This window comes from Rattus norvegicus, chromosome 3 (genome assembly GCF_021556685.1).
Source record: "Rattus norvegicus strain SHRSP/BbbUtx chromosome 3, alternate assembly SHRSP_T2T, whole genome shotgun sequence".
NCBI classification, from domain to species: Eukaryota; Metazoa; Chordata; class Mammalia; order Rodentia; family Muridae; genus Rattus; species Rattus norvegicus.
Window position 1 is genome coordinate 46,602,208 of NC_141536.1, and position 20,624 is coordinate 46,622,831.

Genomic DNA, 20,624 nt, shown 5'->3' on the forward strand with positions numbered 1-20,624 from the left:
CTATTACATAGCAGAGTTCTCTGGATCCTAAATGTAAATGACCTGAAATTTGTCATGGATAAACCAAATATGGGGAAATCTCAGGCAGACAATCAAAGCTGACTTTCTGGTGACAAAGGGAATGATATCTTATTTTAGCATCAATGATATTGAAGGAAGTCACGGCATTGTCATGCTTGATGAAGCCAAAGTTAGGAGTCATAGAATTATTTCTTGTTTTAGATGATTTTAGTGTCAGTAAGATATTAACAAGAGCAATCTCAGCAATAACCAGCCTCTACTTTGCTCAACATGTTTGGAACAGTAAAGGAAGTCCTTTAGTTTTAATAACTGAATTACAGTAAAAATTATTTATGTTTATTATATTAGTTTGAAAAAATATGGGCAATTGTGTCTTCCTTACTAAAACCATATTGTCACATTGTCCTATTATTAACATATAGGTTTCATAGATAAAATGGCATGGTAACGAAAATGGAATCTTGAGTTGACTATAAATAAAATTAAAGTATTGTAGTTTAACATTCAGATGCAGGAAGAAATTGTTGAATTGACCTTGTGTAAACCATTTTCACTATCCTAGCTGATGATGCTAGTGCATGAGAAGAAATCATTCAAATAACTCAGCAAGAAATTGCTTCAAGTTTTTAATCAGTAGAAAAGCACATCTTAATTAATTTGCTTATGTATATTTGCACATAGTTTCTAGAAATGTCCACCAATGAGGGACTGAGAACCTGGATGTACGTATTCCAGATGTGGCCACCATATTTATATGTTTAAACAGCACAATTAAAATGGAAAATCTTGAATTTTAAAACTTTTCTTCCTGCCAATTGTGAATCTTCAGGCGTGTGCATGCATGTATGCTTGTATCTGTGTGCCTATTGAGATAGTGTTTTGTTGGGTAGCCCACGATGGCCTCTTCTATATGTTTAGTTCATGGACATGTGTGGTCATATCCAAACATCCACACAGAAATTCATATATAAACACTACATGAAAGCACTGGTTCAAACCATCCATTATTATGATCATATTATGATCTGATTTTTAATCTAAAGATTGTCTTCCCTTTTATGGCCATGTGTCTTCCTAGTTGCAGATAGGGTGCCTGATCAGCCTTCCAACCATCTGTAGTTGTCTGACTAATAGGCAACTCATACTTATGATAGCCAAACATTTCACGATACACTTTTTCTCCCTCACAATACACCTTTTTCTCCCCATAATTTTACCATCTGGATAAAGATATTACCCTCTATTAAAGTTCCTTATGAAAGTACTCTTTCCCTCCTCCCACCTGAATAATTTAACAAATGGACTACAGAAAGTGTTTTGAATCATCCATAGTTCTTCCTTTTCTTTCTTTCTTTTTAATGAATATTTAACAAACCAACAATTTCTTATGAAGACATTCAAAATATACCACACATTTTCCTATTTTTCTGCACCTCTACTGTGTCATATGTCCGTACTGCTCTCTCATCCATCATCCATCAGAGTGGGGACTTGAATCTGGATCCCTTTCTCTTAATCCGACCATCCAGCACACACAGAACAGTCCACACGATCTTTCAAAATGTCAATCAAAGTCAGTTCCATTCCAATGGGTCTCACTGAAGCCACAATGAACAGATCTCATGCCTCTTTGTGAGTTAGTCCTCGTATCTAAGCACCTCATCTCTGGTTTGATTTAGCCTTGCTGTCACTGGCATTCTTTTTCATTTCTGTTCTTCTAATATTCCAAACCAGATAATCAATTGAGGAAATTCTACAACCGTTTCCTTTTGTTTCTGCAGTGATTTGCATTGTAGCCTTATATGGGTGGAACACCTTGCTAATCCCAACTCAAGTGACTTTTCCTTGCTCGTCTTTCCTAGTCTGCCAGTCTGGATTAGCCAACATCACATTATTGTCCCACCTGATTCATGTAACTTCTGCATTTATTCTTTAATGAGAAATGTAAGTTCATGGAGAGCAGAAAGTTATCTATGTGATTGACTACATTTGCCTGCTGTTTTGAAGACTACTGAGCAAACATTTGCTGATTGATGAGGCCTATCATATTACTACTGAGTAAAAGTAATGTAGGACAAAGGAATAAGAAGCACAGTTAATGACCTCTACAAAGCTGCAATAATAATTTAACTTCCTAGACCTGGTATCAGGCGAAATATTTTTTGTAGTTAATCCTACTTCAAAAAATTTATAGTAAACACTTTACTTCCTAGTAGAATGAGGTCAGTAGAAAGTATGACTCCTAAAAGAGTCTCCAACAACAAAGATTTTACAGTTCCTAAATAATTTTTCAATGTCCTGCTAGTAATTGGCATATGTAAAATCAAATATTTTCATATTTATTATTCGTTCCCAAAATTTCTTTATTCTATAAACTTTAAGTTCTTTACTTTTATTTTTACTCTATTTTTCCTTAGGATTTCACCATATATTGATATGAACCTCTTAAACATTTTCTTGCTTTAGTTTAGTCAATAGTCTTTTTTAGGTGATGACTATTTGAATTACAAATATTAAAGGAATTTTACATTTTTCAAAATGTATGGTAACTGAAATTAAAAGAGTCTAGCATTGAAATCTCCCTTAATGGCTGTAACTGGAATATTTGGATGTGCACTGTTTTGATTATTATTGATTGAATATCTTGAGTACATTTATTAGCATTCTTTTATAGGTGATTATGGGGTACTAGGACTTTGTCATATTCCATTGTCCTGAGCTCTACTAACTATAGTTTGTTCACTCTTCCAGTAAAAGGGGAGACTTAATTCTAAAGGTACTGACTTCCCCTGGTAGACAAGTACTCTTTTGTCCTTAAGCCTTCACTGTCCAGGAAGCAAATATCTGTTGGGATCTCCTTTATTCTCTCTCTTGAAATATACAAATTAATAAACAAAACAAAGATGGTGAGGAATTATTAAGTAGAAAAAGACACTGAATTATTTAAAATTTCAGCACATCGACTTTATTTCTTTTCAGTCAACTTTCTTGGAATTACTTTTCATAGTTAATGCGTTTTAATCATTGAACTGTCAATTTAACAGCTGCAGCAAGGGATTATCTGAATGGCAAATGGCATGTTTGTAGAGGGACAGTTTTGAATATATCAATTGATATAGGAAGACCAAGCCTAAAGTGTGTGGTGGTATTCCCTGGGTTTGTGTCCAGAATTGTGTAACTGCAGAGAGAGCAATAAAGCATTAAGGATGCATGCACCAATTCTTCCTCTGCCCTTGACTGTAGCTTTGAATAGCTGCTTCAAGTTCCAGATGGGTTGACTTTTCCACATTGACTGAATAGAACCTGGAATTGTGAGCTAAAATAAACCTGCTATCCTGTAATTTGTTTTTTGTCCAAGTATTTTATCAAAGCTTTAGAAAGAAAACTAAGACACATGACTTCTATAAATCTTTAAATTATATAAGTACTTATATAGTATAAAATCAGGGATAATTAAATAAAAAGAGACACTAGCTGTATTTGACCCAAAGATTCTTTAAAAGTTTTGATTATTTTAGTGGAACTTCTATTCAGAACATGCACTCGATATCTGTCTGTCTGTCTGTCTGTCTGTCTGTCTGTCTGTCTACCTATCTGTACGTGTAATATTTCCTCAAAATTTCCAACTTTATGAGGTATTAGCAATATGCATTAAGTATTTTTCCAAGATGAGAGATAGAGGTGAGAGAGTTTTGATTAAAGGAATTTCATAAAGTGTCCTCCTTTTCATAGTTTGAACAAAGAACACATCTATTTTTGGTCTGCATCCTAATAAGTGACTTAAGACTGAGAGACATCCTTAAGATTTGATAGCTTTGAACTCAAGAACTTAATCTGCAGGGATTTTACTCTCTAAGGGTATACTGCATGCTCTGTGCGCACTCGTTTCAAAATTTAAGTTGTCGACAGCTTGGAGAGTATTTTCGTATTTTTTGCAAATATAGAAGAAATTTCAATTATTCCCAACAGAAAAATTGCTTCATTTCATTTTGTGGCATTTCCCAGGTGAAAATGGATTTCATCTTTGAGATGTAGGAACCTTTGAGGCAACTACTTTCTCTTGCAGTTAAGGCAGATTTACTTCTACAATTGCGGTCTTTCAGAAAACAAAATTCTTAAGCAGCTCTTACCTCATCAGAGCCTGATCCGAAAATCAGCAAGTCAAAAGGGATGGCTGCGACCATGTCAATCAGGAACCAGCCTTTGAAGTAGTGTACTGCTATTTTGGCAGGATCACTTACCACTTCTTCGTTCTGATTTACATAGGTTGTTCTGAAGTTTATTAGGATGTCTATAATAAACATAATATCCACAATCAAGTCTACCACATTCAAAGGGCTACAAGAATAGCCACATTCTCGTCTTTTCTGCTCCTCTCTGTCGTTGAGGAGAAAGGCTGCAGAGTAGGGGGTGAATATAGCAGTATAAATGACCAGGAGTAAAATGAGCCAATCCCACACTGCTTTGAAAGGGCTGTAGTGCAATATTGTAAATTTGTTGATGCGTGGCGTCTGCAGCTTATATTCTGGCAAGACATCTGCTCCCAAAGAAAGAACCTGGGTATAGGAAAGAAAGGTAGACACTCATAAAAATGCCATTATAAATCATGTCAGACCTAGAAGAGTATTAAGGCAATTATACAATATGATGAATAGGAAGAATTCATGGCATTTTGAGGTATGATTGAAAAGCACACATACATTTAAATGAATCTTTATAATGATTATTTGGCAGTTTAAGACAATCCCAATAATATTTCTCCATAAATAAGATTTTTCACCAAAATTTTAATGCATATTATTCCTGAGATATTGAGGGATCATTAATGTTTCTTATAAACAAAGTAGATGAAATATTTTTAGAAAAAAATAAGTTTAAGAAATATTTCAGTTATAAACTTAGGAAAGCATAAAGACATAGAATCCATATATATATATGTATATATATGTATGTATATATATGTATATATACATATATATATGGATCTATTGCTGGATTTGATTTAGCCATACTAATTAATAATTAAATCTTGATAAATTGAGAAATGAAATCTTGCTAAACATCCTCAGATCTTTAGTTAAACATGACTTTTCTCGTTGCAATTTGTTTAAAATGTGATCAAAAGCAAATAACACTAAAATACACTCAAGTGAGTGTTTTTTAGATAGTGATAAGGTACTTCATATTCTGTGACAAACAGCTTCATCTAAAAATGTTCCGAGATTTAGAGAATTGCACGGGGTGATGCTTTGGAGTTCTCTACATTATTAACTGGAGTTTTTGTAAGATTTTTATCTACCAAGTGGCATGCAAATACTAGGATATATTTTATTTAATAAAGTGACAGGTAAGCTAAAATAATTCAGCTTTGTATTTTTAGTTTATCTGAGAATATCAATGCTAAACTTGAGTTATGTCTAAAGTAAACCCATGATCTTGTAATTTCTTAAAAGAGGTTTATAAAAGCAAAATTCAAAATAAAAAGGGTTTTACCAACGTGCCATATAGTGAGCCTTTGAAAGGAGCGTGTGAGAAACAATTCTGTACCCTTCACATTACGCATGCGCACCGTGGCTCAGTAGTTTACTAAGTATATAAACTATATTCTTCTAAATAGCAAATATACTACAGGCTTTATGATGTAGATCTGGCACAGTTCCCTGTTGAAAATTTTTTCAGTTTTGGAAATCTCTATATAGTGAATTTATCTTGAGTATACTAATGAACCTACTTGGACATATTTCAATATTCAATTTCATTTTTATTGTCATATCTCATACTTTGCTTCCTAATGCAACAAGTTATTATCCCTCACTTATAATAGATTTGAAAAGTTAAACCCAAATATAATATGACATCTCTAATAAGAATAACATAGAAACTTAGCTAAAATAGGCAAAACCAGTTATATAATAGCTAAACTAATTTAAATAGCTTTGGAAAAGAGGAGTCTAATCTAATTATTTATCCAGAGCACAGTAATTTTGAATTAACAAATACATGGAGGAAATGGAAATTTACCTTGCACTGTGGTAAAAAAATGACAAACTAAGCATAAGAAAAAGTTGATACAGGGAAAAGTGATTTAATATTTCTATAACTAAAAATCTTTAGAATCTGAGATACCCTAATATATAAGTATACTACCTTCAAAATCTGAATGGGTAAAATGTTTATCTTAATATCTATGTGTCACTTGGAAAGAGCAAATTAGATAGAACACAATAGTCATTGTACTCAACCTAGAAAGATAGTTTGTGGCATCTTGGTTGAAAAAAATGTGGATTATCTCTCAGACTCTCATGTAACCCAAAACGTCTTTCTCATAAAACAAGGTCTCTCCATCTTATACACTGTGAAATTTAAAACAAACCTTGATTTGGCTGTCAAAGATCTAAAAATATGGACTATTCTTTTTCTTCATTTTCCTTCCTGTTAAGTTTCTGTGTGCTCACAGTCTACTCCAACAAGATGTGGATGACACCTTTGAGCTAAGAAGATCTTCCTAATTCTAAACTCCACAAATTTTCCTCATAGAGGAGTATATAAAGGAAACACCAAGACAACAAAACATTTTGTTTACAAAGAAAGAGGTGTATCCTGGATTTTCTTAATGCTTGGTTGGTACGCTTCAGATACAGCTCCCTACTGGGGACACCAGTGCTTCATTTATCTGATGTATGAATTAGAACGCACACAACATCTTGGTACTTCCTCTGAAGAATAAAACTGTGGCTGGTACTCCCTTTCATGCTAACATTTGATGGTTAGGTGTCTACGGTTTCTGATGTCATGGCATTGGAAGAGGAGACTTTGAGCTCCAATTTACACAGTATCTATGGATGGGTATGGTGCTGAGGGTATGGAAGGGATGTTCGTAGAAGACTCAGGCAAACATGGCAGCTGTGTTGAGACTTTGAATCCAAGGACACAATGTAGGGTCATGAGCAGGTTGAAGGCAAAGCCCATTTCAGGAGGAGGGAATAGAACCACTGAAGTGAAGGAAGCACAAAAGATGTTTTAAACTGGCTAGTGCTCTGCAGAAGGGTTAAAACACGGAGGAGAACAGTGTTAAAGCATCATGACAGAGCAGGGACTCTAAAGGGATGTGGCACAGACCTCAGGATTGAGATTTAGGGCAATATTTATTACATTTAACATGCAAACTCCTTTTAAAGGGAAATATATTTGATTTATGTTATTCATAATTATAATTTTAGAAGCCTAAACACAGTGGTGGCAGCACATGCTTTTATTTCCAGCACTCAGGAGGCAGAGGCAGCTGGATCTTTGAGTCTGAGGACAGCCTGGTACACAGAACAAGGTCCAGGACAGCCAGGGCTATACAGAGAAATGCTGTCTGGAAAAGCAAAAACAAAACAAAACAAAACACAACACAACACAACAAAAATGCTTGACTTAGCTTATACCTCTCAATATGACTATTACAATTTGTACATTTCAAAATATATTTATGTCCTAATTCATGGTATCTGTAAATGTGACCTTATTTTATAATTATGGTCTTTACAGATATTGCCAAGTAAAAATGAGGCCAGAGTAGTACAATAACTGATGATTTATAAATTAAGAGATTCAAATGCAAACCTACAAGGACACATGTGGAGAATCCCATGAGCTAGGGAAAGCAGAGAGACCTGCAAGTCAATGAAGGCCAAGGCTGTCTGGTAGCACCAGACCTAAGAGAGAAGAGATTTGGATTTCCCCTGACTATTGAGAAGAAAACACTGTGTTAACACACTACTCTGGACCATATAGGTTTCCAAGTTATGAGAGAATAAAATTCCATCATTAAAAAAAACCTTCTAATGCTTTATTATCTTCAGCCTAGGGAACTAACAAAATGCCAAAAATAAAAATAGAAGAATTATAAACTAGCATCATTGACCTAAAACTATAATCTTTAATTCAATGCTTGACAATCCTGTAGACCAAAAGAAACCAAAAATTGGCCACTTGGCATAAGCCAATCTAATACATAAAATCATGGTTTTTCTTTTCTAACCTCCAATGCCTTTTTGAAAAAGTCAAAATAATGTTACCACCTTCAAAGATTTAATTGCTATTTCAGGATAATCAAACGTAATCCTTAAGGCAAACACTGCTCTTGCTGGCCTTTGAAAGCCAATTTAAATGGCATTAGTTTATAACTCTGTGAGGTTTTGTTTACTTAAAGTTAACTTTAGCTTTAGGCATTATTGAATTCTCCATCTAGTGACTATATAATCAAATTATCTCAAACTGGGTTTATTATAGTAGTTTATTTATTATATTGTAATATTATATTTATCAGCCAGCGTAAAAGTTTTGTCTTTTGTTCACATTGTGTAGTTCATTTTGATGGTATGGTATTACATGTTATATTATAGTTTTTTTAAGTTTGTGCATTGCTATTCACCAATTATATGATTATTCAATCACCATATGACTTTATTAGCCAGGTAATTTCAACAAATTATGTTTTCATACCATATTTTAATATCATGACTTCTCACTATAAATCCAAATGCAGTTGGACTTGCATTTTCAAGCTCAATCCTGTACTAGAGGGTTATTTTCATGATCCAGATGATTATTGTACTGGCTTAAATTTCATAAAGAAAATAAACAAGATTTTCAAAAGGAATCCATCCCCCCATGCCAATCAGCTTGAAGATTGTTGAGTAATTCTAGGCATGGAGCATGGTACTCTTCAGCTTGAGAGAAACATATCTGGCAATGAGATGTTGGTGAGAAGAAGGCCATGATCAGAGCTTGGAACTCGCTGTGCTCTTTGGTATCTTGGCAGAGATATACCAAGAGGTTACATGAGGAACCGGGCATCAGAGATTTAGTAATGTATATTTGAGATATAAGTGCTTCCCGGGAAGGAAGGATGAGCAGTGGACTGCTTTATCCATAGTGTCAATCTTAACAAGACTGAATTAGAGTGACCCATGATACAAGTCTCTGGAGGCACAACCAAGCTTGGAATAAGAGAAAGAACATTGCCAGAAATTTGAAGATCTGAATTTAAATATTGGATATGATATATGGATTCTTTTCTTGTAAGTCACTAATTTCTTTGGATCTCATTAATTTTTTTATCTGTGTGGTAGGGACAGTGATATTAGTATATGCCCAAATCACCATTCTTTGTAGAGATACCATAGCATAGCATACAAGATCATCATAAATTATCACACGACTTTAATGAGTTAGATAATAAAAACAGGGAAATTTTATTTTCATGTATATAAAGCATTTTCATCATGGTTAAAATTACAGGGATATCTACATCATGGCTTACACATACCCATAATAGTTGTGTATCTGCAATTGCTTCAGTTACCTAGTCATTACAACAACTAAGCCAAATTTTTGTGACTTAGAAGAGTAGATATTAATAATTTATAGTTTTATGTATCAGATGTGAATAAGGGTAGGGCTTAGAAGGTAGGATTTCTGTGCTATATGATGACAACTGGTGTTTGTTTATTGATAGTTATCTTTTTTTCATTTTTATTGGCTATTTTACATTTCAAATGCTATCACCTTTCCAGTTACCTACCCACAAGCCTCCTCTTCCCTCCCCCTCCCCCTCCCTCTATGAGGGTGCTCCCCTACTCTAGCATTTCCCTACCCTGAATCATCAAGCCTCCACAGGACCAGTGGTTCCCTCCCGGTGACGCCAGATAAAGCAATCCTCTGCTATACAACCAGTTGGAGACATGGGTCACCCCTGTGTACTTTTTGGTTGGTAGTCCCTGGAAGCTTCGGGGGGTCTGGTTGGTTGATATTGCTATTCTTCATATGGGGTTGCAAATCCCTTCAGCTCCTACAGTCCTTGCCCTAACTTCTCCATTGGGGACTCTGTGCTCAGTCCGATGTTTGGCTGCTGTGTACATCCATATCTTTATTGGTTTGACTCTGGCAGAGCATCTCAGGGGAGAGCTATATTGGGCTCCTGTCACTAAGCGCTTCTTGGCATCAGCAATAGTGTCTGGGTTTGGTGTCTGCAGATGAGATGGATCCCTAGGTGGGGCAGTCTCTGGATGGCCTTTCCTTCAGTTTCTACTCCACTCTTTGTCACTGCATTTCCTTTTAACAGGAGGACTTTGAGGTGGGTAGGTGGCCCCATTCCTCAACCGCGGCCATGCCTATCCACTGGACATAGTCTCTACAGGTTCTCTCTCCCCTTTGTTGGATATTTTGGCTAATGTCCTCCCTGTTGGGTCCTGGGAACCTCTTGGGTACCTGGTATCTGGGGCTGTCTAGTGACTACCCCCAGTTCTCCTTCTCCCTCACTGTTACACATCTACTTTCAAATTCCTGACCCTTTGTACTTCTCCCCCATCTCCTTCCATATCTGAACTGTCCCCCCCCCCATTTCCCCTTCCCCTCCTCTCTCCCTCCCAGATTCCTCTCTCACACTACTTTCTGGAGATTATTTTCTCCCACCCCCCATGAATAGGACTGAAGCATCCACACTTTGATGTGATCTTCTTTCTTCTTGAGTTTCATACGACCTGTGAGTTGTGTTCTGAGTATTCAGAGCTTAGATTTTAGCTAATGTCCACTTATCAGTGAGGAGATACCAGGTGTGCTCTTTTGTGACTGGGTTACCTCACTAGGGGTGATATTTTCAAGTTCTATCCATTTGCCTGCTAATTTCATGAAGTCATTGTTTTTAATAACTGAGTAGTAATCCACAGCGCAAATGCTCCACATTTTCTGTATCCATTCATCTGGGTTCTTTGCAGCTTCTGGCTATTATAAATATGGCTGCTATGATTACTGGAGCATGTGTCCTTATTATATTTAGGAGCATCTTTTGGGTGGTATAAGCCTAGAATAATATAGCTGGGTCCTCAGGTAGAACTATTTCCAATTTTTGGAGGAACCACCAGACTGATTTCCACAGTGGTTGTACCAGCTTGCAATCCCACCATAAATGGAGGAGTGTTCCTCTTTGTCCACATCCTCCCCAGCATCTGCTGACACCTGAGTTTTTTTATCTTAGTCATTCTGACTGCTGTAAGGTGGAATCTTAGGGTTGTTTTGATTTGTATTTCCAAGATAAATAAGGATGTTGAACATTTAAGTGCTTCTCAGCCATTTGAAATTCCTCAGTTGAGAATTCTCTGTTTAGCTCTGTACCACATTTTTAATGGGGTTATCTGGTTTTCTGCAATCTAATTTCTTGAGTTATTGTATATTTTGAATGTTAGTCCTCTATTGGATGTAGGATTGGTAAAGATCTTTTCCAATCCTGTGGCTTGCTGTTTTGTTCTATTGACAGTGTCCTTTGCCTTACAGAAGCTTTTCAATTTTATGAGGTCCCATTTGTCAATTCTTGATCTTAGAGCATAAGCCATTGGTGCTCTGTTCAGGAAATTTTCCCCTGTGGCAATGCGGTTCTTTTTCACTTTCTCTTCTATTAGATTCACTACATATTGGTTTTATGTGGACATCCTTTATCTACTTGGACTTAAGCTTTGTACAGGGTGATAAGAATGGGTCGATTTGCATTCTTCTACATGCTAACTGCCAGATGAACCAGCGCCATTTGTTGAAAATGCTGCCATTTTCCCACTGGATGGTTTTGGCGCCTTCGTCCAAGAACAAGTGATGAAAGGAGTATGGGTTCAGTTCTAGGTCTTTAATTCTATTACATTGATCTACCTGCCTGTTTCTGTACCAATACTATACAGTTCTTATCACAATTACTCTGTAATATAGCTTGAGGTCAGTGATGATGATTTTCCCCAGAAGGTCTTCTATTGTTGAGAATGTTTTTTGATTTCCTGGGTTTTTTGTTATTCCAGATAAATTTGAGAATTGCTCTTTCTATCTTTGTGAAGAATTGAGTTGGAATTTTAATGGGGATTGCATTGGATGGCTAGATTGCTTTTGGTAAGATGTACATTTTCACTATGTTAATCCTACCAATTCATGAGAATGGGAGATCTTTCCATCTTCTGAGGTCTTCTTTAATTTCTTTCTTTAGAGGCTTGAAATTCTTGTCATACTGATCTTTCACTTGCCTGGTTAGCATCACACTAAGATATTTCATATTATTTGTGACTATTGTAAAGGGTGTCACTTCCATAATTTCTTTCTCAGCCCATTTATCCTTTGAGTTGGGGAAAGCTAATGATTCGTTTCAGTTAATTTTATATCCAGCTACTTTGCTAAAGTTGTTTATCAGCTGTAGGAGTTCTCTCTTGGATTTTTTTGGGGGTCATTTATGTATACTATCATATCATCTGCAAATAGTGATATCTTAACTTTCTTCTTTCCAATTTGTATCCATTTGATATTCTTTTGTTGCCTAAAACAACAAATTGGTTCTGACTAGAACTTCAAGTACTATATTAAATAGATAGGGGGAGAGTGAGCAGTCTTGTCTAAAATTTTTTCAAGTTTCTCTCCATTTAGTTTGATATTGGCTACTGGCTTGCTATATTATATTGCTATATTGCTTTTATTATATTTAGGTGTGGACCTGGAATTTCTATTCTCTCAAATACTTTTAGCATGAAGAGTTATTGTATCTTGTCAAAGGCTTTTTCAGAATGTAATGAGATGATTGTGTGTTTTTTTCTTTGAGTTTGTTTATATAGTGGGTTATGTTGATGGATTTCCATATATCGAACCATTCCTGCATCCCTGGTATGAAGCCTATTTGATCATGATGAAGGATCATCCTGATGTTTTCTTGGATTTGGTTTGCAAGATTTTATTGATTATTTTTGCGTCAATATTCATGAGGGGAATTGGTCTGAGGTTCTCTTTCTTTGTAGGGTCTTTGTGTGGTTTAGGTATTAGTGTAACTGTGGCTTCATAAACTGTATTAGATATTATTCCTTCTGTTTCTATTTTATTAAATACTTTGAGAAGTATTGGTACTTCATCTTCTTTGAAGGTCTGATAGAATTCTACACTAAAACCATCTGGTCCTTGGGATTTTTCGGTTGGGAGACTTTTAATGATGGCTTCTATTTCCTTAGGGGTTATGGGACTGTTAAGATGGTTGATCTGATCCTGCTTTAACTCTGGTACTTGGCATCTGTCTAGAAAATCATCCATTTCATCTAGATTTTCCAGTTTTGTTGAGAATAGGCTTTTGTAGTAGGATCTGATAATTTTTTTAATTTCTTCAGTTTCTATTGTTATGTCTCCATTTTCCTTTGACCTTTTTAAATTTGAATACTATCACTATGTCCTCTGGCTAGTCTGGCTAAGGGTTTATCTATCTTGTTGCTTTTCTCAAAGAACCAGCTCCTAGTTCTGTTGATAATTTGTATAGTTCTCTTTGTTTCTTTTTGGTTGATTTCAGCCCTTGAGTTTGATTATGTCCTGCTGTCTACTCCTTCTGGGTGTATTTGCTTCTTCTTGTTCTAGAGCTTTCAGGTGTGCTGTCAATCTGCTAGTGTATGCTCCCTCCAGTTTCTTTATGGAAATACTCAGAGCTATGAGTTTTCCTCTTTGCACTGCTTTCATTGCATCCCATAAGTTTGTGTGTTCTGTGTCTTCGTTTTCATTAAGAAAGAGCCAAGATTCACATGGTTGACCCCTTGCTGAGGCATGCTGAAGCACAGAGCTTACCCAATGTGTTGAAGACGTTTGCTTCCATGTTTTTTCTCTTTCTGCCTTCTTTTCTCATCCTCCTTTCTGTCACTCTACTCTTCATTTTCCTCCCTCTCTCACTCTATTCTTACCTCCTCTGAGTCAATAACAGAAACTTCTACCTTTCTCAATGTTTGAGTGAATTTTTTTTATTGACAGAGCAAAAGCAGGTCAGTCCAAATTCAAGAGAACAGATATCCTCTAGCTCTTGTCGGGAGACATAGTTTACAGTAAAGAAAGAATCAGTTCTGATGTTTTTTAGAGACAAGTTAGTGAACACTCTTATTTTTAGGCATAATGAAATCTGTAGTTATTTTAAAATATTTTTAATTTATTTCATTCTCTGTATATGATTATTGTGATTGCATGTATGTCTGTGCATCATGTGTGTGCCTGGTGCTCACAGAAGCTAGAAGAGGGCATTTGATGCCCTCAAACAGAAGTCATGGATCGGTTATGGGCTGAAGGTGGAAAGAGAGCTGATTTTAGGTTCTCTGGAAAAACACCTAGTGCTCTTTATCATTGAGCCATCTCTCTAGCCCCTGTAGTTATGCCTTAAAATATTTCTTACAATTTGGAAATTTAGGGTGAAATATTTTGGGGTATAAGGTGATAATGTTAGAAATTTTCTTCTTACAACCTGGAGTGCGAAGAGAGGAAGGAGGCCTGCTTATGTATACTGCTCACTACAGTTTGTTTATATTGAATTTGGTGATCAAATTCTAATCTCACTATTTTGCAGGATTTTAAAATTATTTTAGTATAAACACTTTACCATAACTCTAGAATATCAAGAATTATCCTATATTTATGATATAGTATAATTGCAATCTTCACCCTAGTCCCACTTTTTTGTCTAATATTGAAAATCAATCTAATCAATCTAATACTGTATTTATATTGTTTTAGTAAAAAACGAGTTTAAAATACTCTGCTATTATTTCTATTGTCCCTTACATTATTTAAATGAGAATACATTTTTATAATGTTAAATATTACATAATTTTGAAAATAGTAAATACATGCATTTTAAGTGAAAATTAACTAAAATTAAACATGTAATTGCTTTGGAACTATTGTTTTGGGAGTGAAGTATTAGGTAAGTAAATATTTATCAATGTAATGAGAGTTCTCAGAGTCCACTAACTAGAAAAATCAGCTACTCAGTCCATTCCATTTCCTTACAAAATCAAACATCTTCCATACCTTTGAGAAATACCATATTTTAGAAATATAAAGCATGATTAACTGAACTATAATAAGAATTTTCTTCTAAAAGCAAAAGGAAAGATGAGAGGGGTAACAACTCATTGTATAAAACTGAGATTTTATGGTATCCAGAAAGACATCTCTATTTTCTCTTCCCTCAAACTACCAATTACATGTACAGTTTAATACAGACTTAAAATTTTTTTTAACCAAGTCCATTTTTCTTCTTGCTAGCACATTGTTATTTGTTTAACTTTCAACAGTTTAGAGTTATATAAAACTGAAATCTTTATATGAAACAGCACTATTATTCAATGAAGATTCGCTTTGAACATTTTTCCATGAACACCAGGAGTAATAAGTACTTTTTTCTTTTGGAAATTTCAGTAGGGAATGATTAAGCCTGAGAGAAGATTATTCAGTGCTCTTGGCAGCTGCTAACTGCCATGCTGCAGAGTTAGCAGAGCCGGTTCACCTGCTATTTACCTTTGACTTGAGACTTTTTTTAAACTAATAGGCTTGCTATATTCACATCTTCTGGGAAGAGTGCTGAGTAACAAAGTGAATCAGATAGAATAGAACGCAACAGGAAAGACGTAAGCTCTCCAGAGTTTTAGCCTATGACTTGAGCTAAACTGGCTAAACACCATCAAAACAGATATTCTCTAATGATGACTACCAAGACATTCAAATAAAAAAGATGCAAAAGAACCATAACATCTTAAATCTGTCATAAAAAAGTGATTTTCAATTAAATAAGATGGTGAAATGAAGTAACACAATCATTCAACATTCTGAGTTCAAATGATTTTTTAAACATTAAAACTAACCTACAGAGATAAAGGGGTGTGTGTTTGTGTGTATGTGAGTATTTGAGTATATACTATTGCTTGTTTTGTAAAAATACACATGGGTGCAGGTTCTGCTATAAAGCAGGTTTAGCATTGCGTTCTTTATGCTAACTCGAAAAAATTGCTTCTTAAGGTTTGAAAGATGCTGCTTTATATTACACAGAGATGTATGCTTGTCAGGGAATAAGTATTCAGTCTCTTTATCTGATTTTCAGAGTTATCCATTATCTATAAGACAGTAGAACCCCTGGCTTAGAAGAAGAACACAATGAATGGCGTGTACCTGTAACTCTAGACCCAGGGGCAGATAGAGACAGGCAGATCCCTAGAGTTTATTGGCCAGACGATCTAGCCAAATTGATGTGCTTAAGGTTCAGAGGAAGAACCTAGCTCAAAACACAGGGGAAAGGCATCAAAGAAGACATGACTTCTACACAGATGGGCACTTGTATTGTCTGCACATCTCTACATGTGTCCACACCCACATCAACATGGACATCCCCGCCTCAATTAGAGCAAAGTCTTTTGTGAATACCTTAGGATTACAATCCTATTTTTAGCCATTATATAGGAGGCAGAGATAGGGAATGAGACAAGGAGAGAGAAGAGATGAGACGTGTTCTGTCTTTGATTGAAAAAGTTGAAGACTGAAGAGGAGAAACCAAACCGTACAAAGAAGATAAAATGTAACTAGACACTAGGCAGCATATCAGATCAGTGCATCCCTCAACCGTCCCCAGAGAAGTTTCTTCGTGCAAATAGGTGGTAATTAAAATAGAGGCATACAACATGACAACAGATCATGTACTGAGAGTGAGAGACATTTGAGTGCTTGCACTGAATGATATGTCTGCATCACAGCCATCTCCTGCAGCCTCAGAGATTCACACAGGGGAAGGAGCAGAGTGATCATAAGATCCAGAGGTAACGTACAGTTGTGAGAAGACAGTATTTTATGGATGAACATGCAAACTCATATAGATATATAAGATCTGCACAGGCTCAAGCCAGACAGTGTCAGAATGGAGAAGTAGGCACATAGTTCCACTCTTAGCCAAGAAGCTATTAACAATTGAAGCTATCTCTTAATCTCATAGGAGAGTGAAAAATCAGTTTTCTTTAGTACAGGGACACTGAGTGTACCACACATCTCAAGGCAGGTCCCGTGCTCAGGACTATACTTGACCAACATTACAGAGGTTCCCCTGTTTTTTAATGGCTTTTCTTCTTTCTTTCTTTTATAATAGTAAGAAAAACATGATAGGGATGGGTAGGAAAGGTTATAGGATCTGGGAGGAGTTGGGGGACAGGAAAATTATGATAGAAATTACTGAATTAAATTATCAAAGAATAATAACAAACATATCAACAGTATTGCCAGTAGAAAATTGGCTCAAGGTCCCAGTGAAATCAAGGGCAGCACCTTGCCTGAGGAATAGATGGTTTGCACAGAGATGGAGGGTTTATGAAAACTCCCAAGGCCAAAGCTCTGCTAACTTCCAGATGCGAGCTCAGATTTGAGATGGCTGTACTAATTAGTCATTTTTATTATTCCACAATGAAGATGTGTATCAAAGCACCATGTTGTATTCCATAAATACAGAGAACCGTAACCTTTCCTCCCAGCTAGATCTTCACATGAGAGATGAGTTAATTCATTAGGAGGCAGCTTTGACAACAAGGACATTTCTATCTGAGAGGAAGTTGATGAGTCTTACTTGGTTAGATCACGTCTCATGGGTAGGAGCTGGCTATGAGTCTGTGATACTTTATTCTAACTGCAAGAATTTACTCAAGTCATTTGCTTTAGTAACAGGTTCCTGGAAGACTATCATTGCCTTCTGGTTTTTGTTTCTTTTGGAGACCTGACAAACTTTGATGGGGACCCAGGAGAACAAGAACTATAAATGCCAATATATTGGAAGCCAAACTAATATAACCACGGAAGTAGAGACGACTTCCAGAGAGTTTGCTGTTCACCCTCCTGCCTATGTCTTTATATTCCTCCCTTCTTTCTATCTCCCTCTTCACCTCTGTCCTTAACTTCCTTCTGCTTTCCTCCTTAACAAAAGGTTTAGCAGAAATCAGATTTGTGTAAGAGCAAATTATGAAATAGGTTAAAGAGTTATTTTCTATACTTTAAAGTACCTTAGGGCTTTAACCATGTGACTCAGTTTTCTACATTTGAAGCCATCCTACAACCACTGTGACCCATGCAGTAAATACCCAATAATATTTCCTATGGGATGACTAATCTGTGTTTCAGATGTTCGAGCACTTGTGAAAATAAATAGATTGCTTATGTGAGAAGCTATATCTTACCATTTTAAATTTAAAAGAGTCTTTAAAAATATCTTGCTAGGATTAAAAATACTCTATAAATATAATAGGAATACTTGAATAAGAACACTAATATTTGAGTACAAACTATAAAAAAACTAAAGCAACATTAAAATTAATGATCAAATAGATATCCTATCCTCAAGATCTGGAGTAATGTTGCATGATATGTGAAAAGTATAAAAAATACTTTATCTTAATTATATATTACCAGATCCTTCAAGAGAGAAAAAGTATTAAGCATTCTACTAAAAATCCATTTTGATTCATCAAATTAAATATAAGACTGATTCTATCACAAAATATAGATAGTTATACCCAAAAGTTACCTGAGTGTATCAATAGGACAGTGTTATCAAACTCAGTCTTCTAACTACATTGTTTTCAAGTCATATAGAAGAATTCTGATTTAGTTTATTAATGACAAGTCACCGTTGATTTCTGAGGTAACTTTCAACCAATAAGAACATGCATAATTTAAAATAAAGAAAGAGAAATAAGAATGGTATTTTAGCTTATTTAGAAGGCTTGATGAAAAGTAGTAACTTTGTATGAATAATCTCAGGCATCCTGTTTCTCACATCACTTCTCAGGAATAACTTCGTGGGAGGTCATTTTTCTTGATTCTAAATGGTCACAGATTTCATTTTGGCTGATATTATACCTTATGTCTCATCAGGCAAATTTTTGCTTTGATATTTTTAGGAAAAAGAAAACTAATAAGTTTTTTTTATTCCTCCTAGGTGGAAGCATGAATGTAACTGAAACATAAGGCATTGAACATTCAAGGAACAAGGGGAAATCAAGCCACTGTGTGCCTCCTCACGGGGGGCACAATTTTCTCAATAACTGCCAGCTTATTAAATGTGTAAAGCCCAATTGTATGTGTGCATCACCTTTCTTGATTTCTTCACTGTAGCTTTTGAGGCTTACCAGTATATAAACTATTCTAGGTTTCTTTCAAACCCAACTTTGAATTTGAAACAATCCTGTTTAATTTTCTATTGAACATGGATGAATAGCAAAACACATGGACTATGTCCTTTGAGATAGTCTTTTAAATTTCAAATGACAAATAGGAGATGATGTCCTTTAGTGTAACTTCTGGATTTCATACTCTAGTAAAAGTTTGAGTTAATGGTCAATGGGGTCGTGTAGACTCCCTCAGACATTACAGGCTATACCAATTACATTGTCATATCAATTACATTATTGTCATATCATCTGTCAACACATCACTCCACCTTCATCACAGAAGCTTCTTCTTGCAGAACATATTAATTAACTCTTAAACCCAAAACTGCTTAATGTGCAGAGAATTAGATTTCTAATATTAATCCCTAAGTGGATGCCAATTGCTTAGGAACCTATGTGGAAGTTGGAATGGAAAGATTGTAGGAACCAGAGTTGGTGACTGGCTTCAAAGAAACAACATTCTCCAGATGCATGCCACACACATGTATGGACTCATAGAGACTGGGACAGTATGTACAAGGCTTGCCTAAACCTCTGCTAGACAAAATTCCAGCACAGGGTAAAGGGAAGACCCACTTTCAAGAAGCTGTTCATAATTGATAGCTGCTGGGAGAGAGAAAAAAATCAAGTTTCTGCAGTGGGGTGACACTGAGTCTATCAAATACATTCTAGGGCAGGCTCCATGCCCAGGGGCAGCTGGCTAGCACAAATTGGACTCCATGCTTTTTGTTTGTTTATGTTTTAGAGGCAAGAAGCATCAAGTTAGCTCAATATTAACCTTCTAAACAATGCGTTCTGAAATGCGGAGCAGTGATTCTAGCATGCAAAATGTTAATTAAATACAAGTAAAGGATGAGGGGAAAATATTACTACAAAATGGAAAGACAGTCCGGATCTCTGTTTACATCCCCTCTGGTGGAGTGAGGCTACTTATCATCATATGTTAATTCCAAATCATTCAGTTTGTCTTTAGGATAAATTTTGCTCTTTCTCCTCTGGCAGTGGGAAATTTTATTCAGGGAATTTGCAAGATATTGAAAGAAAACAGAAGCAGCCTAAAGAATTCCATGTGAAGGTCTGGAAAAGGGAAGCATACTATTTGTGGCCAGGGGTGTGATCAGAAGTTATTGTGCTGCTGATAAATAGAAAGTGATTATTCCTTGTGGGAAAGAAGATAATCTTGTATTTAAAATTGTAACAGAATACAGGGACAAAGAAAATTCCATTCATTCACAAGCAAAATTTCAAAATAGTAAGAACTAAAGGTCTGAGTATCACTGTCTTATGTTACGTTGGTGTTTGTTTCACTTCTACATATATGTGACAACTTTCAACTGGGGAAATATTTATTTATTTATCTGGACTTTTTTATCATGAAAGTACAATCTCTACTTCTAAGAGAAATAGTTCAGTAATAAATTAATTCTTATTGGTTCTTTATAAATTTCATATATGCACCCCAATTCTACTCATATACCTTCTCCTTAAACAAGTACTTCATCCTTGCAACCTTCCCAATGAGAAAAAAGTCTTGTGGAAACTGTAGTGTATCACAGTGTGTGATATTGTGTAACCTTCTGTTCACACTTCTTTGCT

General features: G+C 35.6%; 1 protein-coding gene across 1 annotated transcript in view; it reads right to left on the bottom strand.

Moving 5' to 3' along the window:
- Kcnh7 (potassium voltage-gated channel subfamily H member 7) overlaps positions 1–20,624 on the bottom strand; it is a 479,251-nt gene that overhangs the window by 82,507 nt on the left and 376,120 nt on the right. The window contains 1 exon segment of the mRNA NM_131912.1: positions 4,152–4,577. Coding sequence (NP_571987.1) covers positions 4,152–4,577 — 426 coding nt within the window.